This window comes from Ursus americanus, chromosome 12 (assembly GCF_024610735.1).
Source record: "Ursus americanus isolate L20-20 chromosome 12, mUrsAme1.1.p, whole genome shotgun sequence".
Lineage (NCBI taxonomy): Eukaryota > Metazoa > Chordata > Mammalia > Carnivora > Ursidae > Ursus > Ursus americanus.
Genome location: NC_142138.1, coordinates 30,280,493 through 30,301,123, shown reverse-complemented (window position 1 = coordinate 30,301,123; position 20,631 = coordinate 30,280,493). Strand labels below are relative to the sequence as shown.

At 41.2% G+C, this 20,631-nt stretch overlaps 1 protein-coding gene across 10 annotated transcripts in view; it reads right to left on the bottom strand.

Moving 5' to 3' along the window:
- Positions 1-20,631, bottom strand: part of ST6GALNAC3 (ST6 N-acetylgalactosaminide alpha-2,6-sialyltransferase 3) — a 514,884-nt gene that overhangs the window by 344,915 nt on the left and 149,338 nt on the right. For 2 of the 10 annotated variants that reach the window (XM_045801995.2, XM_045801994.2), the window contains exon 2: positions 5,333-5,436. The exons of the other annotated variants lie outside the window; for them this stretch is intronic. In XM_045801995.2, the coding sequence (XP_045657951.1) occupies positions 5,333-5,335 (3 nt within the window). In that variant the 5' untranslated portion in view covers positions 5,336-5,436. The remainder of the gene's footprint in view (positions 1-5,332; positions 5,437-20,631) is intronic. 10 annotated transcript variants of the gene reach the window in all.

The window sequence follows — 20,631 nt, the reverse complement described above, 5'->3', positions numbered from 1 at the left end:
AAGTGTCGATTGCTGCAGCTGCTTCTGATTTTTTTGTAAGAAAATGGTAACCTAGAGCATTTCACTCTAATGCTTCCCACCTACATAATTTTTTCATCTCCTAAAAGAAATCATGGCCATTTCAGCTGAGCATCATAATTCTATATTCTTCCAGAACATGCATTCGTCTTTTATTTTCCTGAATGAGGTTTTGCTTATAGCATCTAATATAGGAAAACAGGATTGAAAAGGCGGGGAGAATATAAATCTTCTCATAGAAACAAGATACTCCCCTCACATTTGATTGAGTTTAGAGTTCTCTGATGCCCTCCATGCACTAGAAAATTTTGGAGGAACTAAATTTCGAGGGCCCACAAATATATCCGAAACAACCTTGCTGGGTTTTCCAGGTCTGCTGTGTAACCTGGTGGTTTCTATTTCTTCAATCATATTATGCATCCTGTCATACGTAAACTCCAACCCTTTCGTTTGAGTTCGTTGTGTTTTCTTATTGCCAGATCTTTATTTCCAGCTAGACTGCAAGCCCCTTGTGGGCTGAAGCCACATTTTACAATCCCATGCACACCCAGCCCTCCTACAATACCTTATATAGAGCAGGCGCTCAAAAGAAATTTAATTAAATCAGAGATAATTTATTTTTTTAAGCAAACTCCAATTCGCTGAAAAGTCCACACTCTAGACTGTATTACTTCCTCCACTATTGCTTCGTCTCAAGGGAGCCTTCAAATGACAATAAAATTGATTTCCTTCCCCAGCAACCTGAAACCCTGATGGCTCTGGAATTATCATCTGAATATAAACCCATCCATGTTAAAGGTACCCAGTTCTTTAAAAAGCTAAGGAAGTAAAGATCTGAAGAAGCAATATTTGAAGAGAATATCTGACCTTCCAATTTAAAGATGATGTAATTTTATAAGGGCGTACATTCTACTTTTAAAGCTGAATTGTATCTTATCTAGCAAGTGCTTAATAAATATTTATTGAATGAATATCTTCTTCCCCCCAAAAATGAAACTGAACACCTCATCTTACTTTACAATTGAACTTCACTATAGAAGTTGGAGATTGGTTTATGATGAAAAACACTTTGGATGACACACGAATCATTTTAATTAAAGACCAGTTCTACTTTGAGAACATATCAATTACATGCGACAATTTTAAACATGAAAAAGCCACTGCAATATGCTTATTGCTTTTCGATGGGACACTATAGCTTAAAGGTCACGGCAGTTTTCAGGTTCATGAACGGGGCCCACGCACAGTGTCTGAGTCAGAGGCAGGCCAAATGGGCAGGGCTGCCAGCCAGAGCAGCTCCACATCCATCTGCTTTATAGGGTGTGATTCTGCATAAGATTCAATGTAATGAAAGCAAAAGCACTCAGGAGTGCAAAGATACTGGACAGAAAATACAATAACATCATCAGGCTTCTAACACACCCTTTATTCCAGTGTCATTCAGCAGAATAGCCTGTCATTTTTTCTCGGTTTATATCAACTGTGAATCTCGGCCCATTTTAGAAGCTCCCAGCTTCTGTTAGGGAACAGTGGGGTAGGCCAAAAAGACAGGGACAGAGCATAAGCAGAGACTCAAGAGGGGCAATGACAGAGCAAATGAAGGAGACATTTACTGGAGTATGCGTGGCAGTACAAGGACCTACTATGGCTGAAGAGCACAACTACGGAAAGGCACTAGAAAATTCTTTGAGCTAGATCAGGGGCTATGCAAACCAGTGCTTTTCAAACCTGACTTTGGCCCAGAATTGCCCTTGTTGAAAACACAGATGCCTGAACTCCACCCCAGATTTCCTAAATCAGAATCTCCAGGAGTGGGGAGGGACCCAAGCGACTATATATTTAACAAGTTCCTCCAAATTATTCTGAGGCACACAGGCTTCAGAGCCACTATTACAAGCCATATCAGTGTCATTCTTGGCAATGTCATTCTTGGCAATGTAAATTCTTGACAATGTAATTCTCATAAAATCAGTTTTTTTTAAATTAAGAAATATCAAGACATTTTGATTGGTGATAAAAAAAACTGTATATGTGTAATAGAGGTATTAAAACACCTTCCAACATTCAGGAAAATTAACTGTCACTTTTAAAAATTGGGGGCTTCACCATACGCTCTGAAACCTTCTTTATAAACATGACATCATGATGCAATGACTCCCTGTAAGAGTTCTATACTTGCAACAGGGGAAAAAATTCCCTGTCTCACTCATAATAACTAGCTGCTTTTGACAACTGTCAGATTTTCTCATTGCTAACATTTGGAGATTCATCAGAATGAATTGCCAACCAGACATCTGGTTTTGTAAGTTTCTTTGGAAATATAATCAGTAGCCCTGAATATGGACAGGATATTCAAAGTATTGTGAATGCCTCAGATTACTCTGATTTTAACTTTTGTGACTGGGTTTGTTGTGTTTTTTTTCCCACTCCTGTGAAATCACTGTTCAATGTGTCCTGTTTATAACTTACACAGCACTTGTTTCCTCAAGACTCCTGGAGATTAAAAAAAAAAAAAAATCCCAAGTAATTTTATGTTTTCAGAACTTCATGATGTACTCCCAACTACGTACTCCTACTGGGGATATCTGCGGCCATCCTGTGAACCCATGATAAATACCAGGGAGAGGAGATACATTAAAATCTTACTAAAACAAAACAAAATAAAAACAAAAACTCTAATGTACACACATGTATCCTCCAAATTAATTTTTTTAAGTGACTTATGGTTTTTTTTTGGGGGGGGGGTCAATACAATTTAAACTCATGGAAGCAGTGGGATGCCACTGATGATACACTTTAACATACAGCTACCCTGTTGTGAAGCAACTTGTTCAGGAATTTTCCCTTCTTCCCATTGCTATTCTCTGCACTTATAATGGGGGTCTCTTGCTGCCTGAGTTTTAGTGTCTTTTTGTTATGATTAAAGAATATTACAAATAGCTGGACTGCCCTTACATGAAGATTACCCTCAAAAATTACTACAATTTTAAAAAGTGAATAGATTTGCAATCAATTCAACAATGGCTGTTCCAAAGAAATAGAATCAGAAAGAGGGAGGGAAAACCATTACCTTTTTCTTTTCTTTTTTAAATTACAAAGGTAATTTAATTCTTGTTAGAACAAGTCAAATGTACACAAAGTAGAAATACATATTTAAACTATTTTAAAGTACCTTAATTTTTACCTTTAAAATATTGGATTCAATTTTGCTAAGCTTGATATTACAAGTACCTGTATTTTTTCCTGACTAGTTAAATAAGTTAGACTTGGAAAGCCTTTCTAGCATTTCCTAATTGTACTTTACTCTGTGTGTGTGTGTTTTATCATTGAGAGTTTTTCTTTAATTCTTTAATTCTATCTTTGTCCTGTATCATTATACTTTATTTTTCCTCTTCCTTTATAGAAGTTCTCATAGAAGTAAATGTATTTGATTTCTATTGTATTTCCTTATATCATTATTTTCCTGACTTTTATGTTATCTTTTGCTTTTTTAAAAATATTTTGGTAAGAACACTTAAGAAGAGATCTAGCCTCTCAACATTTCAGGTGTACAATACAGTATTGTTAACTATAGGCACAATGTTGTGCACCAGAACTTAATCATGAACTGAATCGTCTTGCCCAATCGAAACGTCACACCCGCTGAATAGCACTGCCCCATTTTCCCCCTCCCTACTATTACCTTATGCTTTCATCCTTCTTTCCTCTCCACCTTTTCAGTTTCAACTATTATTCTGGGGTAGCTCTCCTTTCCTGGCACATGAGAGAAAAAGATCAAGTCCTTAGCATAAAACATAGCTTCTTGGTAGGAACAAGTCTTTCAACCAGAGGCTGAAAATTCACGTTCATTCAGGGAGCAGGAGGCAATAAAGCAGTGAAACAAGCAGGGAGCAATGGGGACTGGAACAAACTGCACTGGAAAGCCACTTAAATACGGCTGAATTTAAATTTGCAACAACCAAATCAAATATATACAGGGGCCGAATTCAGCCTTCCAGGGCCAGTTTGCAACCTCTGCAAGATTTCATTCCCAATCTCGGTTTATCTCTCTCCAGACAGGAAGTTCAATTGACTCTTTCTTATTTGCACCAATGGAAAGTGCTATAGAATAGATAAAACAAAAGAGCAGATAATTCAAAATCTGCATACAGATGGCCTCAGTGTGGCACTGCTTTTCCTACAAAATTTATCATTTAGCAATAATTGAGCTCAAGCTAACCCTGCATTAAAAATAGTTTGCATTCCTCCCAAGCCCAAATAACTCAGGGGCTCTAAGGGAGGAGGAGGGTGATAAAATGACTCATGAATGTAGTCAACACACAGGGCCCAACAGCTTAATGTAAAATTCAGGATGGTTTTAAGACTAGAAATTCCCAGGCAGACTGTGACAATAACTAGATTCCCAATGTCTATGGGACATTGAATTTAGTCCTTGAATTTAGCCTTTCCAGATGGTTGAACCTGGTAAAATAAAAGCCAACTACAGTCTCCCCCTTACCATGTTGCCATTGTCAGGAGGGAATAATTGGTCACAAAAACAAGCCTTTGAAATCATATCCAATGTAAACTCTGCCCACTGCTTACCAAAAATGGAAACCACCACAAAAGGAGGATAATTGTCACTTTCCTCTATCACAAAAAAAGACTTCCAACACACCGAACAGGGGAGAAGAGCCAGCTCTGCCACCCTGATAAAGGGTGAGTCACTAATCCCGCAGCGGCCTCCTTCATTGCAGCTAAGCACACCAATATCCAGCTTAACACTCATTTTCTTCTCAGAGCATTAGAGTACTATTCTCCTCTGATCCACTTACACCCAGAAACAGTAACTGTCCTAAGAACAGAGGAAAATCACACCCTAGATGGCATAAATTTAGAACTCTACGGCATTTTATGGTTTCAAGGTTTCGTATGACCATTTGCATGATTCCTTCCATCTGCAAAAGCACAGAAATAAAGTCATTTGCCAAGGTCACAGAGAAAATGAACAGAATGTGAATCCAAGCTTCGCCCCTTCCAGACCATTACTTCATTCACAGAAGTCTTCTACCTCATTTACCACCTTTTCCCTTAAAACGCTGATTGGCCACTGAGAACCCTTTCAAGGATCCCAAGGTATGTGCGGCACACACCATCCTTCCACAAACCACCCCCCCCCCCGCCCCGGAAGATGCAAGCCAGTGTATGGGGAACAGATTGTACCCCAACAGCCCATCCCGTCTGCTAGAATCCTGGCAACTAAGGAAGTCAGAATGCTCTGCAGCGGGGCCTCCTGTGCTAAAAGAGTAAATGACGCCTGGTTTGCTTGTCTTACCATGTTTGCAGCCAAGCTTAGAGTTAGATGTCACCATGGTGATCAGGGTTCATGTAACTGCATCAGTAATTTTCCATGGGAGGCCATGCTCCAATCAAGCCCATCTTAAATAAGGAATAGCAAAAGAATTCTGTCATTTGACCAAGTCTGAGATACAGCCTAGCCATGTCACACAATATACTAAGTCGGATGCTTCCCCACATTTTCAAGACCTGGCGTGTTGACATAATCAATCTCTTTCTGTCATGGTCTCAAAAAAGCTTTGATTCTGTGTCAGTTCGGGTTCATGTGAAGCTTTAATAGTGAAAGGCCTCACATTTTAAATGAGCTCCTCCATCTTCGTGTGAGCCAAAAGACATCAATGACAGTATTTTTGTCCAGAACTTTAGGGAACTCAGCAAACACTCCTTTCTACTTCCTTCTTCAGAAAGGGAATAGGGCATATTGTTTGTTACCAATTTACTGATGGAAAACAATGCAGGAGAAAGTTTAAGGTGGAAATAATCCTAACTGTAGAACCCAAGCCTCCCGGGATATTTTTTAAGACAAAAATTATACTCTTCTCTATATTACATTTCCTTCAGACTTGCAGTCTTGGAGGGAGTGTATGTGCATGTGTTTCATATGAAAATCCTGACTGGTAATATCCCAGTACAGTGAGCCAGAGCACTTCCAATATTGGAAAGAAGCTACACGATGCAGGAGTGGTAAAATTCTATTTGATATCCTCATTTTCTCCACCTCCTCCCACTGGTATTCTACCATCGAAAAGAGAATCTGATCGATCGGTTCATGACAGTAGACAGTGATTTAATTTCTGACACACGGCGATAAGGTAGACTTCATCAGCAATCTTTGATCCATGAAAGATTGCCTTATGATCCTCCCCTCCACAAACCTCATTTAAATTGAATGCTATCACAGAACAGCTTACCAATTAAGTCACAATGTCTTAATATTACAGAAAAGAGATTCTTAAATGCAATAACAGCATTTCTCAGCTGTGTTTACAGCCTTGGACAGTGCTATTTAAATACCCCCAAGGATATAAATTTTAGGAATAATTTCACTTTGCACAATTGCAGTTCACTGGCTTGAACCGCACATCTCTCTCAGCATCAGCAGCATTCAGGAATGAGAGTCTGGTCCCCAGTCTAAGAAATTAAGAAAAGGAACCATGCTCAAGGGAACTGGGTCAGATGTGTTAGAAGTATCACCTGTATTTTTTTCCAGATTAAAGCATGCACACACAGCCTTTTAAACATATACATGAAGTAGCTCCCATTTGACAAACACATGCAAGGGTCTGGCTCAACACTACATACGTATTATCCTAGTCATTCCTACAAAACCCTTGAGGGGAGTGTTTGTTTCCCATCCCAGTGGTAGCTACTGAGGTTCAGGGAAGTTAGGGCAATGACCTCAGATGAGACCTATAAGCCTGGATCCAAATCCCTCCTGACTCTAAAGCCAGCGTCCGTGGAACTACTGCAGTGCTGTGTTAGCCATCCCACGAGCCATCTCCACGGGCCTATGTGCAGCAGTCACAGAAGCGACTGTGCCACGTACAGGACCGGATGAGCCACTCCAGGCTTGGCTTCTGGCCCTCCATGGCCAATTTAGCATCATCAAATTCCCCCCGTTTGGTTTTCCTGGTTTTTGTTGCCCTGGTGTAACTCTCCCCACCATCCAAACAAACAATTAGCACATGAAAAGCAATTAAACCACAGTATGGACTAATCTGAAATCTGGACATGTTTGCCTTTAGGTGGGTAGTTTTAATCATATTCAGGGCAGTAAATTCATTCATTAGGACCTTTATCTAATATCTTTTCTGAGTGGGGCACTATGCTAAGTTCTGAGGCAAGACAGTCACTGCTTGTCTAGCAGTTGACAGGTTGATAAGTGGAGTTTGTAGACAGGGAGAGACTGAGAGAGAGAGAAAAGAGGAGAAAGGGATTGGAGAATGCATTGGAGGGACCAAGAGTGAGACACTGGCAGGAGAGAAACTTGTGAACAATCACAGAAGTATGATAAGAACTATAACAGAGGTCTATGCAAGGTCCTATGGGTCTCAGGGATGATTCTGTAGAGTTCAGTTTGGGTCTGGAAACTTAAAGAGTGAGTAAGAGTTCACCAAGCAGAGAAGAAAGAGACAGGACACTCCAGGCAGAAGAAAGAGAGTGGCCAAGGATGTGGATGTGCAGAAGACCATGATGTGATCAGAGATCAGAGAGGAATCTAGAGCTATGAGTGGTAAGGCTAGAAAGGGAGGCCAAGGCAAAAGTTAACAGGTCTACATAAGTTGTATAGAGAGTTTAGACGATTCTCCAGGCAGTGGAGAGTCACTGCAGATACCTAAACAAAGGACTGGTAACAGGTTTTGAAAATTAATTTTGGCAGAAATGTAGACCAAGGATTAGAGGAGAAAATGGGTGCAGGTAGAGTAGCTTTATGCAGTACTGTTCAGGAAAGACACAGTCCAAATCAGAACGAAAGTGGTGGGTAGGAAAGGAAGGAACATAATGGATTAGAACTGGTGACGTGGGGGTGAAAAGAGGAGACTTTGGTAACTGGGGTAGGTGGCTCTGCCATGACCAAAGGAGTAGCACAGATCAGTGAGGGTAAAAGAGGTGAGAAAGACGGAAGAAAGGAAGTTCCAGGTTTAATGTGTGGACCTTGTGCTGCCAAGAGTTCTATGCAAAGCTCTGTGGGAGGCAGGAGGGAATTCAGGGTGGAGCCCAGAAGAAAGGTCAAGGCTGTAAACACAGACTTGGAAGTTCATCGTATTTGGCAAATAGTTGGTTATTGGTGACATTCATCATTCTCTGACAGAAAAATGTGTGTAGAGCAGCCAACTGAAGCCACAATACATGAAGTGGGGGTGGATGGAAAGTATCTGACATCATTAGTGAATGATTTTTTAAAATTTTCTATTCCTTCCAATGAGTAGAAGCTCCTGGGCAGGCACCATAACAGATCTCCCTCGTGTGTCTCATAGCTATTTTGATGGTGCTAACAAGCATTTGCTGAGTTGAAGAAGTGTGGTTGAGAGAGAGCGGTTAGATAGACAGCCCTTGGAAATGTACTTGGACGCTCCTGAGATTGCAGACAACAGCTCTTTCTCTTTCACCTCTGCAAATGAAATTCAGGTTTCCTCCTGGCTGATGGCCTCTGCTTATTTTCTATGGATTAATGCTTCCAAGTGAGCTGGAATTGACTTGCCAAGTAGTCTAATTCACTTGGCTGGTGTGTCTCACTTAAAAAGCCATTAACAAGTCAGATCAGAGAGGTTAGGAATGTCCAATTAAAGCAATTGCTGCAGTGTCCAAATGCCTAGCAGCTGTGCCCTCCTCACACCACCAGCCTGCTATGAAAATAAGATTTGAACAATTCTTTGATGGCCTGGCCAAAACTCTGCCTCGAAGCCACTGAGGCCTGACAAGGGCAGGCTAGAAATCATGAAGCATCCTCTTGTATGTATCTCTGTTTGCAAAGGCCTAAAAGAAACTTCTGTGAATTAGGCCACTGTTTCTCAGATGTGATACTCAAAGCACAAGTGACAAAAGGAACGACAGATAAAGTAGACTTCAACAAAGTTAAAAATTTGGGGCTTCAAAGGATTCCATCAAAAAGGTGAAAGGGCAATCCACAGATGAAGGAAAATGCGTGCAAATCATATACGAATAAGGGACTTGTATACAGAATATATAAAGCACTATTACAACTCAACAGTAGAAAGACAACTCAGGGGCGCCTGGGTGGCACAGCGGTTAAGCGTCTGCCTTCGGTTCAGGGCATGATCCCGGCGTTCTGGGATCGAGCCCCACATCAGGCTCCTCCGCTATGAGCCTGCTTCTTCCTCTCCCACTCCCCCTGCTTGTGTTCCCTCTCTCGCTGGCTGTCTCTATCTCTGTCAAATAAATAACTAAAATCTTTAAAAAAAAAAAAAAAGAAAGAAAGACAACTCAATTTAAAAACTAGGCAAAGAATTTGAATAGGACTTTCTTGGTAGAGGATGTACAAATGGCTAATACACACATGAAAAAAGTGTTCAACATTATTAATCACCAAAGAAATGCAAAGCAAACCCATGAGATAGCACTTTAAACTAAGATAGCTAAAATAAAAAAGGTGAGCAATAACAAGTGTTGGCAAGGATGGGTAGGATTACAGAATAATGCAGCCACTTGTAAAAACAGTTCGGTGATAAAATATAACAGTTACCATTTGATCAGCACTTCTACCCCTAGGTATACACCCACGAGAATTAAAAACCTCCACGCGAAAATCTGTATACAAATATTCATTGCAACATTGTTCGTAAGAGCCAAAAGGTGAATACAACAGACGGTGGATGGATAAACAAAAGATGGCAAACTCCTGGGATGAAATATCTTCAGCAAGAAAAAAAAAATGAAACACTGACACACGGTACAATATGGATGAACCTCAAAAACACGATGCAAAGTGAAAGTCAGTCACAAAAGGCCGTATACTGCCTGATTTCATTTACACAGGAAGTCCAGCAGAGGCAAATCAGTAGAGACAAACAGTAGATGGACAGTTTCCAGGGGCTGGAAGAAGAGGGCATAGAACCAAATGCAAATGTGTGCTTGTGTGGAGGGGTTGAAGAAATGAAGAAATCAGGTAATACAACTCTGAGTACACTAAAAACTATTGAATTGTATATGGTAAAAGAGTGAAGTTTATGGTAAGTGAATTATAACTCAATTAACTATTTTAAAAAAAGAAACTGAACACGTACATCTCCCAGGGTCACCCCCTCAACTGAGAACATAAACAGCTTCCATCCATGAAGTAAGAGGGGTACACTGGCCTCCAGAGTGTCTAGAGAGCCATGTTAACGCAAAATACATCAGTGCCTGGAGAAGAAATGTACTAATGCCTGATCTTAGCGACTTCTGGTTTGCAGGTGGCCACAAATGGGGCAGTTTCTCAGTCTTCCTCTGTCATCCTCTTTCCATCTTTGTTTTTGTGAACAAAGGAGGAAAAGGGAAGAGAAAAGCGGAAAGGAGGGGATGGGGGAGAGAGAAGGAGAAAGGAAGGAAGGAAAGAAGAAAGAGGTAAATAGTGGGGAGGAGGAGAGGAGATGGGAAGAGAAGACAAGAGAAGCAAGGAAACAGGAATTTGCTTCTAAAAGAGCAGTTCTGGAAAACTCATGCTTCATGTAGACAATCCACATTATGGATCTTCAACCAAAAACAAAGAAAAATAAAACATTTCTGGGCTTAGGCTAATAGCCATTTAGTTCCACCCCCCTTTCTTTAAAAATTAAGGGGCAGTGATTTGATTAGAGAAAAGCATTAAGTACGCAAAGAGCTTTAAAAATAGGGATTGCTAGACTTAAAACCTATTCCCTTAATTCCAACGAAACTAATTGCTCTCAGTTTCCTTAGATTAGATTCAGAGAGAGGTTAGCTGTTATAACTACACACTTAGGGAGATGGTGACATTAAAAAGGCTGTAAAGGAGAACAAAAACAGCCTCAGCTTTGATATTGCGAATACATTTTAGAAGGGTTTTTAAAAGAGGAAACAAAAGAATGTTTTCCTTAATGAGAAAAGTCAAAGCTAGTAGCCACTGATTGTGGAAGCGGCTCTTGAATAAAAAGAAAAGGTAGGAAAATAACAATATCTACCATTGTTGAATGACTTCTATAAACCACAGATTATACATATAAAACTTTTTTTAAGATTTATTTATTTTAGAAAGAGAGAGAGCATGAGTGGGAGGGGTAGAGGGAGAGGGAGAGGGATAGAGCATCTCAAGCAGACTCTGCAAGGAGCACAGAGCCCAACATGGGGCCCGATCTAATGACCCTGAGATCAGGACCTGAGCTGAAACCAATAGTCAGATGCTCAACCAGCTGAGCCACCCATGTGCCCTATACATATAAAAATTTTAATCCCAATAACAGCCCTGAAAGAACCATCACCTCCATTTAAAAATAACCCTGCTTCCCAATTCCCACTACCCATGTCCCATATTTAGAAGTATTAGACAAATCATAAAATGGGCAGAAGATATGAAGAGACACTTTTCCAATGAAGACATACAAATGGCTAACAGACACATGAAAAAATGTTCAAAATCATTAGCCATCAGGGAAATTCAAATCAAAACCGCACTAAGATACTACCTTACACCAGTTAGAATGGCAAAAATTGACAAGGCAAGAAACAACAATTGCTGGAGAGGATGTGGAGAAAGGGGATCCCTCCTACATTGCTGGTGGGAATGCAAGTTGGTACAACCACTCTAAAAACAGTGCGGAGGTCCCTTAAAAAGTTAAAAATTAAGCTACCCTATGATCCAGCCATTGCACTACTGGGTATTTACCCCAAAGACACAGATGTAGTGAAGAGAAGGGCGATATGCTCCCCAATGTTCATAGCAGCTTTTTCCACAATAGCTAAATCATGGAAGGAGCCGAGATGCCCTTCAACAGATGACTGGATTAAGAAGTTGTGGTCCATGTATACAATGGAATATTATTCAGCTATCAAAAAGAACGACTTCTCAACATTTGCTGCAACATGGACGGCACTGGAGGAGATAATGCTAAGTGAAATAAGTCAAGCAGAGAAAGACAATTATCATATGGTTTCTCTCATCTATGGAACATAAGAACTAGGAAGATCGGTAGGGGAAGAAAGGGATAAAGAAAGGGGGGGTAATCAGAAGGGGGAATGAAGCATGAGAGACTATGGACTCTGAGAAACAAACTGAGGGCTTCGGAGGGGAGGGGGGTGGGGGAATGGGATAGGCCGGTGATGGGTAGTAAGGAGGGCACGTATTGCATGGTGCACTGGGTGTTATACACAACTAATGAATCATCGAACTTTACATCAAAAACCAGGGATGTACTGTATGGTGACTAACATAATATAATAAAAAAAATTTAAAAAAAAAGAAGTATTAGAGGATGTCTACTGATACTAAATAATAATACTTTAATATCTAGAGCAGCACGGTCCAATAGAAATATAATATGAGCCATGTATGTGATCTTAAATTTTCTAGCAGCCACATTAAAAAATAAAAAAGGGATTTCATGTTAATAATATACTTAACCCAACATATCCAAAATAGTATCATTTCAACATGTAATCAACATTAAAATTCTTTTATTTTTTTAAAGATTTTATTTATTCATTTGACAGAAAGAGAGAGAGCAAGAGAGCATAAGCAGGGGAGGCGGCAGAGGGAGAGAGATAAGCAAGCTCCCCGCTGAGCTGAGCAGGGAGCCCAAGGTGGGGTTCGATCCCAGGACCTGGGGATCATGAATGAAGCCAAAGGTAGACGCTTAACCGACTGAGCCACCCAGCTGCCCTTCAACATTAAAATTCTTTAGTAATTTGACATTCTTTCTTTAAATTTTTGTACAAAGCCTGTGGAATCCAGTGTGTATTTTACACCTATAGACTATCTCAATTCAGAATAACCACAACTCAAGTATTCAATGGCTAGGGGCTACCATTTTAACAGTAAAGCTCTATAGGACTGTACAGATTTAAAACTATGACATGCATTATCCTAATTAATCTTTACAATAATTCTGTGACATGATGTGCAGGTAAATAACCTGAAACCCAAGAAGTTAAGTGATCCAACAAAGTCACATAGATTATCACCATTTTTTTTTTCAATAAGAAGGAAAAGGTTTGAATAAGTAAATAAAATGTTCACATAGCTGTTAGGTGCAAAGCTCAGTCTCAAACCCAGTTCTGCTTGTAGGTTCGATGCTCTTTGTAAGGTGCTTTACAGTTTGGCATCTCCCAGGTATCTCAGTTACACTCAGAGATAGAAGGAGGAAAAAAATGAGTATTCAGGTAGGCTAAAGAGCCAGAACCAGAAGACCCAAAATCAAATGGTTCAAAGACAATAGTTTATTTTCAAATGTTCCAGGTCAGTGTGTGTGTGTGTGTTAGTTGTAAATGTTGAAAGTTTACTCTGCTCAGCGGTTATTCATGGACTCAGGCTGAGAGCAACTCAGTGGAATGGCTTCCAAAGTCACTCTGGGCAGCCCCATCCCAGTCCTTTGGAAGTGGGAGAAGAGCACAGAGGAGGGAGGGGTTGTGGGAAATTAATGGCCAAGCCTGGAAGTGGCACACATCACTTCCGCTCACCTTCTGCTACGAAACACTTAGTCAAGTGGTTACACTTCACGTAAAGAAGGCTGGAAATGGAGAGAAAATGGTCCAGTGAAAGAAAAATAGGAGAATGGATTTGGGTGGACAGCCAGCAGTTAGTGTTCAACACGGCTAACTAGACTGAATTCTGCCAGACACAGAGACAGAATGCTAGCAAAGAGTAAAACAACTTAGAAACTTTGTATGAGCCTGGAGGAGGAGGGGCTGGCACTTTTAAGCATCTTTTATGTAAAACACCATACTAAGTATTTCAGGTAGGTTCCCCCAATTTAACCACATGAAAATCCAATGGGATGGGTATCATTTTCTCAATTTTCTGAAGAAAAAAACTAAACCTTGTCAAGGTGAAATAAGTTGCCCAAGGACAAAAAGCTAGTAATTGTTGGAGAATGCTGTCACAATCTCAAGCTCTTTCTATTGGACCACACTACTCATACAGAACTGCCAGGAGAGAAGCAGGGCAGCTATTTACGGACTGTCTGGAGGACAGGGCCCTACGTGATTCATTACACGTGTTATCTTCCTTCAGCTTCCCAGCAAATCTAAAGACGCAGCTTTATTTCCTGTTTACATTTCAGGAAACTAAGACCCGGAGAGGTTAAGTAATTTTCCCAATGTCATATAGCTAAGCTAGTAATAGTTCTAGATTTGAACCCACCTCCGACTTCAATGTGTATAGACTCTTTCCCCCGAATTAACGTATGAATGGCCACCTTCATAGGAAAAGGCAGAAATGAGGCAAAGAATGAAGCCTTGTGCCCGGGAGGAGGAAAGAAAGAGGTAAATAAATAAAGGAAGAGAGTCCAAAAGAAAAACACCAAGGTGCTGATACAGGACATTTCTTGAGCACAGGGCCTTCTATGCATCTATCTCAGCCTTCCATCAGATTTTATAACAAAGCTGTGGTTGGAAGTTGAAGTTTCCTTCTAGGAGAATTCAGGGTCCTATCTCCATATTCTCCCATTCTCCCTCAAGGAGGAAGAGTATTGTTATTGCCAAGTCAAGTTCAGGGATGCTGACTTGGTCCACATATTTGGAAACTGGGAAGTTAGAAGGAAAAGCATTATTGAGGTAAAATGTCCCTTCTTCTGTGTATTCTCTCCATGTGACCAGGGAGATAAGAAGGCTGGACCACTCCCCTCAGATCCTTCCTCCTATGGGGCCAACCTGATTTCCCCAGGATTCAACTGGTAGCCCACCAGCTCTGCCAATACTCTTGGGGCCAAGTCTCCCTACTAGTGTGCTCACTGCTTGCTTACTGGGCCTTATACTTTCTTAAACAGTAAGAATCCAAAATATTGGAGCAGGCTGAGTGGGAGAATAAGACTGGTTATCTAGACTGCTCCAGATTTAAAAAGACCTTAGATGTTTTGATAAAAAGTATGGACTAAAAATCCCTAGACATGTAAGTACCTGTACAGTCAGGCACTTATGCACCTGCTATGCCCTGCCCTTGGAAAACATTCCATCTCAGAGTTATTTCAATTCTTCCACCCAAAAACATCCTATCCATCCTTTACAGCTGAAGTCCAGAGTCATCGCTTTAATGAACGCCCCTCCCCTCTCCTCTCCTTGGCTGGCTCCTTCCCCTCTGAGCTCTTAGAGATCTTTGTGTATTGTCTTCAGAGGCACTAACATAGCATTACTATTACCTATGGCTGCTTCATCCATTTCCCCCGCTAAACTGTTGAGCTCTGGAATACAGAAGGTCTCTCCATGTCTGGTGCCTGGCACCGGTCCCAGCAGGGGACAGACCTTCAACAAATGTCTATGGATGAACTAAGAAATGAAGGCTTCAAAATTCCCTGAGATGGCCCGCTTGGTCTTTGGTGTTTCAGGAAGCTCAGCTTCTCCTGGCTAAAGGCTGACACATGCTGTGGGCATCCTCTTGTGCACTTTTCATTCGCCATAATGGCCTCTTCTTATCATGCATTTTATTGATCTGAGCATTGAAATTTATTATTTATTAGATTTCTGTAATGGCTTTGCTCCAAAGAGCACAGTGTGATATGTAGAGAACTCCAGGGCAACGGCAAAAAAGACCAGAACTACGGAAGCACAGTGTCGAAAATGGAGGGGAAGGCAGAAGCCACACGCTAGGAAGGAATGACCAGAGACAGTCACTGCTCTCGGAAAAGTGGCAGCCAGGCCGGGCTCCCGAAAGTCCTGTGCTACTTCTGGTCTCAGCCCAGCCCTCATCCATACCCATGCTTTTTGACAGGCTGGGAGAAGAAAATTGTATGGGAAAGCACTCTGAAAAGTTAAAAGCATCCTATAAATGCAAAGTAACATTATTCCATTATCATTAATCAACATCAGCATAATTCATTTGAGAGTAGGAAGTGTTTCTTATTCAGGCAAGTGAGGAGAAAAGTTTGGAGGATCTATCTTCCCATAAGACTACAAGCTCTTCTAAAGCAAAGACCCTACCACATTCACTTCTGCACATGGCACCAAGCCCAGCATTCTCATCTCCAGAAAATATTCATTTTGTCAGGAGTCCCAGTGGATGACTGGCTGTTAAATGTCCCTTAAATAAATTCCTTCCATCATATTCTGAGTTCCAATGGAAGATGGCCCCACGAGAAAACAACTGGTTTTCATTCTTCCAGTGGCAGTGACTACCTGATAAATTCTAAGCCTACGGTACCCATTCAACTTCCACCATATTTTAGAAAATCAGGCAAGGAAGGATACAGCTAAGTGTATCTCAAACCTTTCAGTTTTGTTGACTAACCCCTTCCATGAGCCCAAAGGCACAGCTAAAGTAGGTCCCCACCTCCCTGCACTTGCAATAAAGATAAGATTCTCTTCAGATAAGAATTCCTGAAATGATGAAATGATTCAATGACTCCATGTAGGTCCTTCTGTACCTTCCCCACTAACCATCAATCTGACCCTTCCTCACCGGGCTCCAGCCCCACTGCACTCGCTCAACTGATTCCAAGCCTGGTCAGTAGCCCAGCCCTTCAGCACACGCCCGCATCCAACCATGAGCTTTCTGAGGGCAGGAGCCCCACTTTATCGGTCTGGAGATTCCTTACACTATATCAGGGACTGTCCACTGAATTTTAACTAAATCAGAAACCCACCACTAGTTTAAAGACATTATTGGCAAGACCGAAATGACTATTTTTATGTCTGTTTAGTTAACAGTTTTTATACAACAGCTGAGCTTCCTGCCTAAAAAAAAAAAAAAAAAACACGGCAGATCCTTGATTATGCAAACTCCATATATTACACAGAAAATTGCATTTACATACAAAGGAAAGAAAGGAGTTATAAATTTTTGAAATCTTCTTCCATGACTCCAAGTGTTTCACAATCAAGTTGAGCTTAGTCTTTACAATCATAAACAACCTGTGAAGCTTCAGCCACATGAAAATCATATCACCTCTCTAGCCTCAGTTTACCCAGTTGTAAACTGGGCATATTGGAGATAAAGAACCTACTTCGAAAGTTTCTGTGAGGGTTAGAAAGAAATATAACAATATAGTCCCTGACACATAGTAGATTCTTAAATAGTAATTATAATTATTCATATTGTTATTCTTTAGGATGTCTACTTATCAATATAACAATTAAAGCAAACTCTCACGTAGCACTTTACATACTCATTTAATCCACACAATACCTTATGAGGTGTTATGGGTTGAATTATGCCCCTCCCCAAAGTCATATGTTGAAATTCTAAACCCTAAGACCTAAAAATATCACCTTATTTAGAAACAGGGTCCCTGCAGATGTATTAGCTACATTAAGACGCGGTTGTTTTGGAGTAGAATGGGTTCCTAATCCACTATGATTGGTGTCCTTCATAAAAAAAGGGAAATTTGGATACAGACATGCACACAGGCATAATAACCCTGTGAAGGTGACGGCAGAGATCAAGAAGACCAAAGACTGCCAGCAAGCCACCAAAAGCCCTCGGAAGGAACCAGCTTTGCTGACACCTTGATCTACGACTTCCTGTCTCTAGAACATCTAGCCTCCAGAACTGTGACACAATAAATTTCTGTTGCTGAAGCCACCTCCTTTGTGGTACTTTGTCACAGCAATCCCAGCAAACTAGTACAGGGGAGTATTTTTTATGATCCCCATTTTAAGGATAGGGAAACTGAGGCACAGGAATTTACCTATCATTTCAAGTGAGAGGCACCTATTTACTTATTGTTCTAAGAAAATAACCCTGCCTTTCACAAGCATTCAAAACAGGTTAAGTTTTAGCACTTGACACTCACATGGGTGAATTTGGGCACTGAAAATGTGGGGAGTAACTTTCTTTCTCTTTTGAGCAACAGAGCAGTGGCTCGGAACAGTTCCTGCTTTTCTCTTGAGAGCTGGAGACCATCAGTTGAATGATTGAATTTGGTGCCCTCTGCAGTGTCCAAGTGTCAGGCCCCTGCTTCCTCGGGTGTAACCACTAGTGTCTCTGTGGAGACGCTGCAGCCCACTCTTCTTGGTTCTGGAGGGGGGGCGGGATGTTAGCATCTGATTATCTGAGTAGGGCCCTCCAGAGTGCTCTTGTGAAGGAAGCATTTAAATGTAAATTTGATTGATTTGCTATTATTGCTTATATTCCTCATCTTCCATGGCCCCTTTGGGAAGAAGAGAAAGGAATCCACTCATTCCTGATAAATTGATCCTAGATACCCTGGTTAAAAAGCCAAGACTGTCTATTCAATTCTTGCAAAGCAACATCTTTCAAAGCAACAACAAAGTGTCTGTCGTGGCTGCCATTGTGTACTATAAAATGTGCTTTAAGAGTGAATGTTCTTGGAGTTGCTACACAGAGAAACTCAGGCGCAGAGCCCAGTTTACAGTATTACAGCAAGAGATTCTAGTCAAGAGGGTCAAATGGACATACAGAGCATGAAGGGCTTTGGTTAGAGCTAGACGTCATCCTTTCTGCTAGGATTTGCTGCACAGTTCTGCAAAGCACAGGGTTCCAAATTGCTTCCCATTGGCCTGAGAGAGACCCTGACACCCCACTGGGAAATAGCCAGTCCTTTGGGCAATTCCTAGGCACAGGCATTAAAATGCAAACACCCATTGCTCCAACCCAGGAACCTAAATTACTCCTGAAGCATTCCTCAGCTAAGGGTTAAACACCAGAGATGGATGGGGGTGGGGAAGGAAGAGGGGGGTTCATGGGCTCAGAACCTAAAGGAGGAAAGAGGGCCCAGGCCACCACAAGGGGAGGATGGAGGAATTTGGGAGGAAAGGAAGCAAGAAGCACCCGGAGCAGGTGGACGGTTAGAGAGCTATTTCCCCACCCTGAGAACACAGGGCAAGGAGGCAGGGCAGTGTAGTGAATAAAAATCACATGGTCTTGCATCACACAGAATGAGTCAGAGCTTCCTCACCTAATCATTGTACTTTCTTGGGCAAATTATTTAACCTCTCAACCGACACTTAAACATCGGTTTAATAAAAATAATACCAGATGGCAGTACTTCTTAGGCCTTTTAAAAATTACTGCCACCCCAAGAAGCCTTTTAGATCTCTTTTCTCATTGCCCCCCATTGAATATAATACCAGAGATATACCACATACCTGTTTATAGATTGTTATGTACATCTGTGCTTTACACATAAACAAAGTAAGATTATTTCTCCATTTTTGCCCTTGGTGGAGATATTGCCCTGCTATGGAATAAATGTTTGTATCCCCCCAAAATTCCTATGTTGAAACCCTATATGATGGTATTTGGAGGTGGGGCCTTATGGGAGATAATTAGGGCATGAGGGTGGAACCCTAATGATGGGATTAGTGTCCTTAGGAGAAAAGGAAGAGAGCTAGCTCTTTCCCTCAGTGCTCTCTCCACCATGTTGAGGATACACAGGAAATGGGCCTCACCAGACACCAGATCTTAGACTGGGACTCTAAGATCTCCACCTTGATACTGGACTTCTCAGCCTCCAAAGCTGTGAGAAATAAATGTTTGTTGGGGTGCCTGGGTGGCACAGCGGTTAAGCGTCTGCCTTCGGCTCAGGGCATGATCCTGGCGTTATGGGATCGAGCCCCACGTCAGGCTCCTCCGCTGTGAGCCTGCTTCTTCCTCTCCCACTCCCCCTGCTTGTGTTCCCTCTCTCGCTGGCTGTCTCTATCTCTTTCAAATAAATAAATAAAATCTTTAAAAAAAAAAAAGAAATAAATGTTTGTCATTTAAGCTGCCCAGTCTATGCTAATTTGTTATAGCAGCCCTAACTGACTAAGTCACCCCCCATTGATAAATGCATGCCATACGGGGACGTTGTTGAAGAATAAATGATATACGGGAGATGAAGCCCTTAGCACAATGCTTGGCAGCAAGAGGCGATGTTTAAAATCTTCAATAATAGGCTCCACACTGGCACTAACACGTCCAGTATGGGCATTGTCCATGTAGATGAGATAAATGTCCCAAACCGCTGTTCATCCATACCAGTTCATACCCTTTGTGGTAGATTAAGTCAGAGGTCACAAATCTTTACTCTCTTGTAAAGACATCCACACCCTCGCCTTGCCTTGGCTTACATTTGTTGGATGCCCTTCATCACTCCTCACTTTGGGGCTGGCCTGTGTGCTTTCTTTGGCCAATGGATGTTAGATTATTCTCAACTAAAATGTTTAAGTCTCTTTTTATAATGTTGCTGCTAATCCATGTTTTATCCTATACCCATGCAGGTAAATTTTTGGAATCAAAAGTAGGTCTTTATTCATAACTCTCTTAATTTTAATCATATTAGATACCACCAAATCTAACTAAACTGGACTCTTCCAATGATATAATCTGAACTAGTAGTACTAGTAGGGGTTTTAGTTATAATAGTTCCAATACTGATATTATTATTACTGGAAAGGGATTTCGGAGGAAGTCAAGGAAGGAAGGAATAAGGAAGGATGGGCATAGTGTTGCAGCAGTAAACATGAATTGAGTTTTTACTATAAAGTCGGCACTATTCCAGTCCATTTAGAGATTCTGCTCTGATCCTCTAACAATCCTATGAGATATGCACTTCTCATAGGCCTGTGTCTCAAAGGCTTGGCAAGGCTAAGTCCACTGTCCAAAATCACATAGTTCTAAGTGGTAAACCCAGAAATTGCTCTGGCTCCAAAGCCCAAGGCTTTAAGTTCCTA